This window comes from Squalius cephalus (genome assembly GCF_949319135.1).
Source record: "Squalius cephalus genome assembly, chromosome: 17".
NCBI lineage: Eukaryota > Metazoa > Chordata > Actinopteri > Cypriniformes > Leuciscidae > Squalius > Squalius cephalus.
In genome coordinates this window covers 22,148,854-22,158,469 of record NC_137138.1, presented here as the reverse complement: position 1 = coordinate 22,158,469, position 9,616 = coordinate 22,148,854, and the positions used below count along the sequence as shown (strand labels likewise).

Sequence of the window (9,616 nt, the reverse complement as noted above, 5' to 3'; positions counted from 1 at the left end):
ACATGAATATGAGTTTTAAGTGACATACTAATATTATATAACATGTTTTGGAGCAGAATCGTGCCTTTTCCTATGTGACCAGCAAACTCTCTGGACCAGCAATGCACCAATCACAGCAAAGATTGTTTGCACTCTTAGGATGACAACACAAAACTTGACACACATTTAAAATGACCAAGCAAACTAATCTTTATTCAGAGAAAAGAAGATTATGCTCCTGTAAGGTGTTATATTTTGTATTATATGTTTTATCTGTTAGATGTAGTTTTATATCTTATTATATATATTTACCTGTATGTTTTGCTTAGATTACAGATGGACAACCTGACTTTCAGATACAGTGTGCTACTGGTGGAGGGACTGCAAGTTACAACTGAATCAATTTTTCCTTCATTTATCCTTCTTTTGATGGTTTACATATTTATAATGGTATCTAACATTGGGATGATGATTCAGATCACAGCAGACAAAAATTTACACCAACCTATGTATGTTCTTTTCTACAACTTGACATTGAATGATGTTTTGGGGTCAACTGCTCTTTTGCCACAATTGTTGAGGGATTTCTTAAAAGACCCCTCTGAGCGCTACATCACATATGTGGAGTGTGTTATTCAAGCTTATTGTTTACATTTGAATGGTACAGTATCTCACACTGTGATAATAATCATGGCCATTGACAGATATGTGGCCATATGCAATCCACTGCGATACCCAACTATAATGAGCAATAACATGGTGGTTAAACTCTCTGCAGGAGCCTGGGGTGCTGCAGTAGTGCTGGTGGGAATTCTGATTGGCCTCAGTGTGCGCCTGTCTCACTGCAGATCTGTGATTCACAACTTTGCTTGTGACAATGCTTCGTTATTTAAACTGTCCTGTGAAAGTACAGTTATTAATAATGTATATGGATTAACTTTTACTGTGGTTTTACATGCCTCATCAATAGGTAGTGTGGCACTAACATACCTCAAAATAGCGATGATCTGCTTCAAACGCAAAAACAAAGCAACCAACAGCAAAGCCATAAAGACCTGCGGCACTCACTTGACTGTTTATATAATCATGCTGGTATCTGGATGTGTCGGAATTTTTCTCCATCGTTTCACTGTATATGCTGAAACTAGGAAACTATCCAGTTTAATGTTCCATGTTATTCCACCAGCCTTAAACCCTATAATATATGGTTTACAAGCCAAGGAAATAAGACAACGGATCTTAAATGTTTTTAGAAATAAAGTTAATACAAAGTGATTTGTTTATTAATGTCCATAAAAGAACTCTACTAATCTTTGAAAATCATAACTTAATTTTATTTGACTCTTTTATTGTGTGTATAGGCATATGTGAAAATTCTAAGAACAATTAGAGTTTATGGTAAATATGTCATATGCAGGGATGCACATAAGTGGTGCGCAGGTGCGCATGCGCTACCCAATTAAACAATGCGTACCAGATGAATTGCCGCAACCCTCATTTGCGTACCTAAGATTTGGGGATAGATAGGTGCGCAATCTGTGGTGTTGGATAGGCCTCAGAACTAGAGATGCGCGGATGGGCTATTTCATCCGCAACCGCATCGCAAAACTCATCATCCGTCCGCCATCCATCCGCACCAACGTTTTTGACCAACGTTCAAAACCGCACCCGCCCGCCATCCGCTGATTGGGCAATGCAAAGCGCTGCTGATGACAGCCGCGAGACTAGAAAACTCTCTTACCTCAGAATATCAGCAGTGAACTCCGTCTCCGATCGGCGCACATGGACAAAAATAAATAAATGATTTAAATAAATAAATAGCCTAAATTAAACGAACTTCGGCAAACCTGACCGTACAATATTTTCATTGTAGCCTAATAGAAAACGCATTTTGGCACATAATTTAGGATTTTTCGTTGGTGCGCCATCAGCTAGCCTATGCCTACAAAAGACAGATGAAATTTAATATTAATAATTGATCCATGTCGGTATACACAGCCTAATATTTTACACTTAGGCTATAATTAAAAAATAGCCTAAACAATCAAGATAGCCTATTTACTTTTTTTATTTATTAAAACCAGGAAATTGGTTAATGAAACATGGATTAAAATAAATTAAGATACAATTAATACAAAACGAAATTCGCTTTAAAGAAAGGCTTTGTGCTTTCTGTTTGAGGTCTCTGTGAAAGTTTGAAAGTCTTTTAGTGCCGCGGCGCTTTCAGAGTGGTCGCGTCCGTAATGGAGAACTGTCACTCACGTAAGATTGTTTTTTCCTCATAAATGACAAAATACTTTAAAAAAAAAAAGACAAACAATTTAAAAAATCAATTTTAAATCCATCAATTTAAAAAAAATATATATATATAAAAAAAGGATGGATTTATAGCGTTTTGGGGGGAAAATGGATGGATGACCTTCTATTGCCTTTGTTTTTAATTCTCCTTTTTTGAGTTTGTCACGTAAAGTTACCTCCTTCGCCGGCATTGCCATCTCTGATAATAACAAGCAGTCTGCATAGACTCGACTAGGCCATATTAGCCTACTGCCTGATAAAAATTTGACTATTTTAAAGTGTGCTCGATTTTTTTTATTTTTTTTATTTGGATGTAGGTATAGTCAGATAACAATATTTAACAATATATTATGCATCCCTCTAATTTGTTCCTCCCGTGAGGTGGGTTAAGGAAAAAATGCATTTGAAAATGTGAGGACCAAGCAACAACCCCAGGTTCTCCCCTGAGAACAAGACCAAAAATGTTATGTGCACCCCTGGTCATATGTCACATACAAGGGTTATCACATAAGCATCAGCTAAATAGATTAATGATAATTTGTTATTGTTGCAATAAGCTTGGATTGGGTAATAGAGAAGAGGCATTGATAAAAAAAAAAGAAAGAAAAAAAAGTATCCAGTATATATTAGGTAAAAAGACTTACCATGTGTACATTGGGAAAGTTTTGAGTTTTAATAAAGGCTAAAACGATTAAACAGGAATTGTGTAATTGAATCACACTATCCTTTTTTATCTTTTCATTTGGTTTTAAAAAACCTCCGCAATTAAGCAATATTAAACAAGAAAGAGTTCCTCTGTGCAACTATACTTACACAGAACACAAAGGAATTCTTAATGTTGTGCTGAATAATTAAAAACATGCTTAAAAGAAAAAAAGCGATGGACAATTGACTTTTATAAAACAAACGCCATGAAGGTGATTGTATGTCAGGGACAAATAGATAACACATCCATTTTGTATCTGTCTTATTTTTAAAAGGTTCACAAAATCTTGACTTCACACATGCTATATACATATGTCACTTACTACTTTCTAAAATGGACATGTTGAAGTTCTCGTAAAGAAAAGAGTTGTCTTATTTCCCCATTATCCTGCCAATTATACAGTGTAACAAATAATTCAGGGAAAAATAACTGATTTAACCCATTAACAAAATAATCCTCAAGAAACTTGTTTAATATAGGAAATGTTGATTTTAACTTAAAACATTTTTCACTATCCTTTCTGACCCTCTCCCCATTTGTTTAGTTATTTCTTGTACAAAAAACCTTCTTTTTTTTCTGTCAACTAAACCTCCCACTTTTAAAACACCAGATTAACTAAAAGTGTTCATTTCAATGCTTTGCTAATTAGACTGATGACATAGCCCAATGGCGCAGCGCAAATCCCCCTAAATCCTTAGATGACATGGGGGTGAATAAATTATCAGGAAATTTTAATTCAGAAGTGAACTACTCCTTTAATACAGACTGATAGAACCCATTCATACCCAAACCTTTGATTACATTATTAGACATTAGCAATAATTTTCTGTCAAGTCCCATTTTACTAATAGCTCATAATATTGCTAAAACATACATAATCCATGGCTGCGGATAGATGTTATAAAGCAGTTTTTGAGCCGATTGTAATATCATAGTTTTCCATTTAGAGTAAATCAATGAGGCCTTGACTACCCTCAAACACAGGTAAATCTAGTATGCCTGGATGAAGCCAATAAAAAATGAAATGAAAAAGTTCACAAAATGTTTTGGAAAAGCTGTAAAAGTCCTGTTGGAGGGTCTAAAACTGTCAGTCGATGCCACAACATTGAAGCAGCTAAGTTGTTTAATAATAATAATAATAATAATAATTTATTGTCATTGCATTGATACAACGAGATTACATTAGAGCATCAATCGACAATGCAATTTCATGGAGTGCAAGAGATCAACAATAGCATATTTTGTAAACTGGGCACAGCGACAAATAAACAACAAGAAAAACAGTATGTGAGGCGAAGAATCATTAGTAACCAGAAAATGTGTATAATTGTGTGCTGCTGTAAAGTGATCCACTGGAGGCAAGTTGTAAATGAGAACCCAAGTGCAGTTTATTATAAACAAAACCAAATATTAAACAAAAACTTGGCGTGGCATGAAAACTCAAAACAAGATATGAACATGAAAAGGACTCACAACAGTGGTTTACAGGAAACAATACTTGACAAAGACACGTAGCAAACATGAGGGCTTAAATACACAGACTAATGACTAGACAAGGGACACCTGTGAACAATGAAACAATGAACCAATGACAACATGACACATCAGACAAGGGAACACATGGCAGGATCACATGACTTACAAGGGATCACATGACAGACAAGGAAACATGACGTGAACAAACCCAAAAACAAAACCATGACAGATCCCCCCCTCTAAGGGCGGCTCCCGACGCCCAACAAAACCCAAAAAAACTAAATTCCAGGAGGGTGGTGGAGCTGAGGCGGTCTTGGGGGAGGGATGGAGGGCCAGGCCCGTGCAGGGGGACAGGACATGGGACATGGCATGGCGTGGACGGACCTGGGCCGTGGCATGGCGTGGGCGGACCTGGGCCGTGGCATGGCGTGGGCAGACCTGGGCCGTGGCATGGCGTGGATGGACCCGGCAGTGCAGGAAGTCAGGGCGGATCCGGCAGTGCCCTTACACCTTACATCACTCCACCTGCCCTTACGAGACCCTCCATCACTCCACCAGCCCTTATGAGACCCTCCATCACTCCACCAGCCCTTACAAGGCCCTCCATCGCTCCACCTGCCCTTACGAGCCCCTCCATCGCTCCACCTGCCCTTACGAGACCCTCCATCGCTCCACCTGCCCTTACGAGACCCTCCATCGCTCCACCTGCCCTTACGAGCCCCTCCATCACTCCACCTGCCCTTATTGCCTCAGATTGTGAAGCACAACACATCACGCAACAACTTCAGACACGAAGGCACGGCTCACCTCTGGCGGTCAGCTGATTCATCAGAATAAAGCTGCAGAATGGGAACCGCTGTGTTGAGATGGCAGAAGGATGTGGGGTTCAGCGCCTGTAGCCTACATACATGATTGTAGATTGAATAAAGCTTTGTTTCATGTGTTGACTTGTATGTGCATTTGTTTATTGTGTGATGGTGACTTTCATTCATTCTTTTACTAATTTATTAATATTTCTCATTGTTGTCAGTAAATAAAATATAATTATTTAATTAATGCTTTATTTAATGGTTTTAATGGCTTTATTGAATGAAAATGTAGATATGTTCACTATATACACATCTAGAGTGTATTCAATCATTCATAGCTATGTCATTACATTACATTACATTTTGTTTGTTTTATTGAATTATATCATTTTCAGTTAAAGTAATATAATTAAGTATTGGTCAGCATTTATCATTGTTATTATTGTATGTTTTGGGGTGGGATAGCAATGCAATTCATTCTGGGGTAATATTATTTTTTAATATTAATGATACTTAAATTTTTCGAGTATAAAATCAACAGTTTTCTCCAAAGGCAAATCTTCGCACAGCTGCCCTTTGTGCAGACATTACAAACGCTGAGGAAAACCATTCTAGGTAGGGCTGTTGAGTTACTGATGATATGAGGCATACATAATATGATATTTTTTACACAGGAAAAAATAACCTACAAGGTTGAATATCTTGATATATATTTTCTTAAATAATTCATTATAATACATTTAAAAAATGCATTTTTTTGTTATTTATAGGCCTAGGCCTGAGGGATGAAACAAGAGTTAAATTCAACAAGAAAAAGAGGAAAACATAAAGCAGTTAGCCGCTTTTGCTTGTGGATGAAAATGTTTGGATATAAAATAAAGAAATTTACAACATATTCAAGAGAGGACAATTTTGGGATTTCATAATAAAAATGAATAATATCGTTAAGGATAAAACGGTGGATCACATTAGAAGGGTTAAATATAAGAACTTAAATCAACCCTAAATGTATTCACAAAATAAATGGGCAGCAGTTTCTTCAAAAAGACCACAAAATGAGCAAGTTTAAACAATATCAAGATATTTACAGATATTTCCCTGGCGTAGGTCTGGATCACATTCATACTCAACGAGATCTGGCTATAAAGTACCTACTCTTTTAGCGCTCGTTAAGTAAGTACTTATTGAAATTAAGTACCTACTCATTGAGTATGCGGTTTCGAAAGCAGCCTCAGGCTCAGCAGACGTGACGTGAGCAGTCTCTGGCCCGGCAGACATGACGTGAGCAGCCTCTGGCTCGGCAGACGTGACGTGAACAGCCTCTGGCTCGGCAGGCGTGACGTGAACAGCCTCTGGCTTGGCAGGCGTGACGTGAACAGCCTCTGGCTCGGCAGGCGCGACGTGAACTTCAAATGTGTGCACCGACCACACACACCATATGGCTGTGGCCATAATGGTTAGTGTAGCGGCCACTGAGGGCTCAGGATTAGTGGCAGCCATCTCTGCTGAGGGCTCAGGTTCAGGTGTGGCGGTGGCCATCTCTGCTGAGGGATCAGGTTCAGGCGTGGCGGTGGCCATCTCTGCTGAGGGCTCAGGTTCAAGCATGGCAGCGGCCATTTTTGCTGAGGGCTCAGGTGACGTGGTGGCAGGATCTTGTCCGGAGACACTGGCTCAGCGGCGGACATCTTGTCCGGAGACACTGGCTCGGCGGCGGACATCTTGTCCGGAGACACTGGCTCGGCGGCGGACATCTTGTCCGGAGACACTGGCTCGGCGGCAGATGTGGCGTGAACAGACTCAGACTTGGCAGGCATGACGTGAAGAGACTCAGGCTTGGCAGGCATGACGTGAAGAGGCTCAGGCTTGGCAGGCATGACGTGAAGTGGCTCAGGCTTGGCAGACATGACGTGAAGAGGCTCAGGCTTGGCAGGCATGACTTGAAGTGGCTCAGGCTTGGAAGGTATACGTATCCGTATTTAGCAAAAATAATATGGAGTGGCTCCCACGCTAGCAAGTAAGAGGGGGCAGCACCACCACTCTTCCAGGGAGTAAGACGAGCAGGAAGCAGACTCAATAGATTCTCATATATACTCATATATCTCATCCACAGGACATGATGGGTGCCAGGGATAACCCATCAGCCTGATGCCAATGGGCTGGATGACAGGATTCATCATCCAATCTACAGGAACATGGAATTTTAGTGGGAAAGTCCCTACGTGCACACCCTTAGAGGCTTGCGGAGGGCACTGGGGCCGCCACAGAGGCCCTAAGCATGAACGGGAGATCCCGTTAGAGAACAGGATGGAACGCCAGTACTGAAGCCAGTGGGCAGTAATTAACTGGGTTCAATGCCGTCCCTAACTTTAACCCTCTGAGGTCGGCAAACGCGCCCGCGCATTTTGCTGGATTTTCTTCACATTGTAGCACTATAAACTTAAATTTCTCCGTCATTTATGGTCATACAGAAAAAAGAAATATAAAAAAAGAATCTGTGATATTTCTACTTTTGTATGTGTCCACTTACAATCAAATCAAAACATTGTGCTTTTGTAAAATAAAGAAAATAAACAGGGTGTGCGTTCTGCCTCTCCGTCGCGGTGAACTTTTTTTTCTTGAGCACGTCTATAAACTGAAACAAAACTCAGCAAATACTTGTCACACATTTATGAGCCATATCCCAGCAAACATTTGGACGTTTAATGACCGTTGAAAAGACATCCATCCGAGACGTCCCGTCATGGTTGAAAAATAGTTCCAAAATGGAAGTTGAACCAACATCTTTTCTGGCCGTGAATTCCACGTCTTTTCTGGCCGTGAATTCCACGTCTTTTCTGGCCGTGAATTCCACGTCTCTTCTGGCCGTGAATTCCACATCTCTTCTGCGCGTCCCTGGACGTCTAAATGCGTCGTCATATGTGTTTAAATGTGTTGCTGCATAATTTAAGTGTATAAGCCTGCATATAAAATAATCACACACCTATTGTGTAACATCGTGAAAGACAATCAAGTCTTGAGGTTTAGCCTACACATCTTGACAAAGGTTCTAAAAAGGTCCAAAATTGGTCCAGTCAGACCTGAACGTCAATAAAACGTTTTAATCACGTGTACATCAAAAACAATAACACATTATTTGTGGACATAAGCAAAAAAGAAGCATGTTCTGATTAAGCACAACATTTTATTGATCTTGAACAGCCAAAATTTCTCTTTATTTTTTTCAATGTTTAACATTTCGTGAGCTTAGAATTATAAGGTTCTATCTCCACTTTTGGTCGAAATTGAGTTTTTTGACAATCTGATTCATTATGTGTTTATTAATGCCTGTGTGGTGTTATTTTTGTAAAAAAAAAATTTTGTTAGTAGTTATTAATAAAATAAAAGGTTCCATCTCACAAAACATAAACCGAGTTTAAAAACTTTGATCCTCAATAAACTACAATAAACGGAGATAGAACCTTATAATTCTAAGCTCTCGATTTGTTAACCAAACTAAATACCAATAGCAAAATACTGAATTATTATATAAAGATAGTTCACCCAAAAATGAAAATTATGTAATTTACTCACCAAATTCCAAACCTGTATGAGTTTCTTTCTTCTGCTGAACACAAAAGAAGATATTTTGAAGAATGTTTGTAACCAAGCAAATAGAGCATCCACTGACTACCATTATTGGAGAAAAAATGATTATTAATGGGAAGCGACATCTGCTTGGTTACAAACATTCTTCTAAATATCTTTGTGTTTAGCATAGAAAGGTATACAGGTTTGAAACATGAGGTTGAGTAAATGATGACAATCCCTTAAACACATTGTTTGGCTCATTTTTTGTATCCACCACCCCCAGCTCTTCCTGGAGCGTGTTTCAGGTGTTCTGCCATTGCTGCATCAATTTCAGTGTCTGTAGCATGTGGGCTCCACCTCTTCACAGCATCTAAGGGAAGAGAATATATTTCTTTTTAAAATAAATGAAAATTAAAAATTTGAGGTAAATGACATGTAGCCTGGTAATACCAGACTCTGCTACTTCACTTTGGTTCGTAGACAGAGTCTGGAATGGCATAACAGAGAAGTGTTTTCTCTCTTGCTAGGGGGCGCTTGTCTGAAGTTTAAAATCATTGGTTACCCGTAAGCCAATCACATAACGTTTGGTTATGGCGTGTGTTATGCGCATGCTCGGCCGCATTTAACTTTCACTGTAAACACATGTATGATGCGAAAACAAAACCATCGAGCGAAATACCGGAGTGAACATGGCTGTGAACGACTTTTGCAGGTTAAGTTAAGTAAATCTACGCATCCACGGTACAATCAGCGTGTACGTCACGGCTCTCAGCCCGCCCTC

At 39.3% G+C, this 9,616-nt stretch overlaps 1 protein-coding gene across 1 annotated transcript; it reads left to right on the top strand.

The window, feature by feature from the left end:
• Positions 1–315: 315 nt before the first annotated feature.
• LOC307174702 (olfactory receptor 5F1-like) lies at positions 316–1,254 on the top strand (the record flags this gene model as incomplete). Its single annotated transcript, XM_079898787.1, has 1 exon — positions 316–1,254. One exon carries the CDS (start codon positions 316–318, stop codon positions 1,252–1,254), a length of 939 nt encoding a protein of 312 aa, XP_079754913.1.
• Between the last annotated feature and the right edge of the window lie 8,362 nt (positions 1,255–9,616).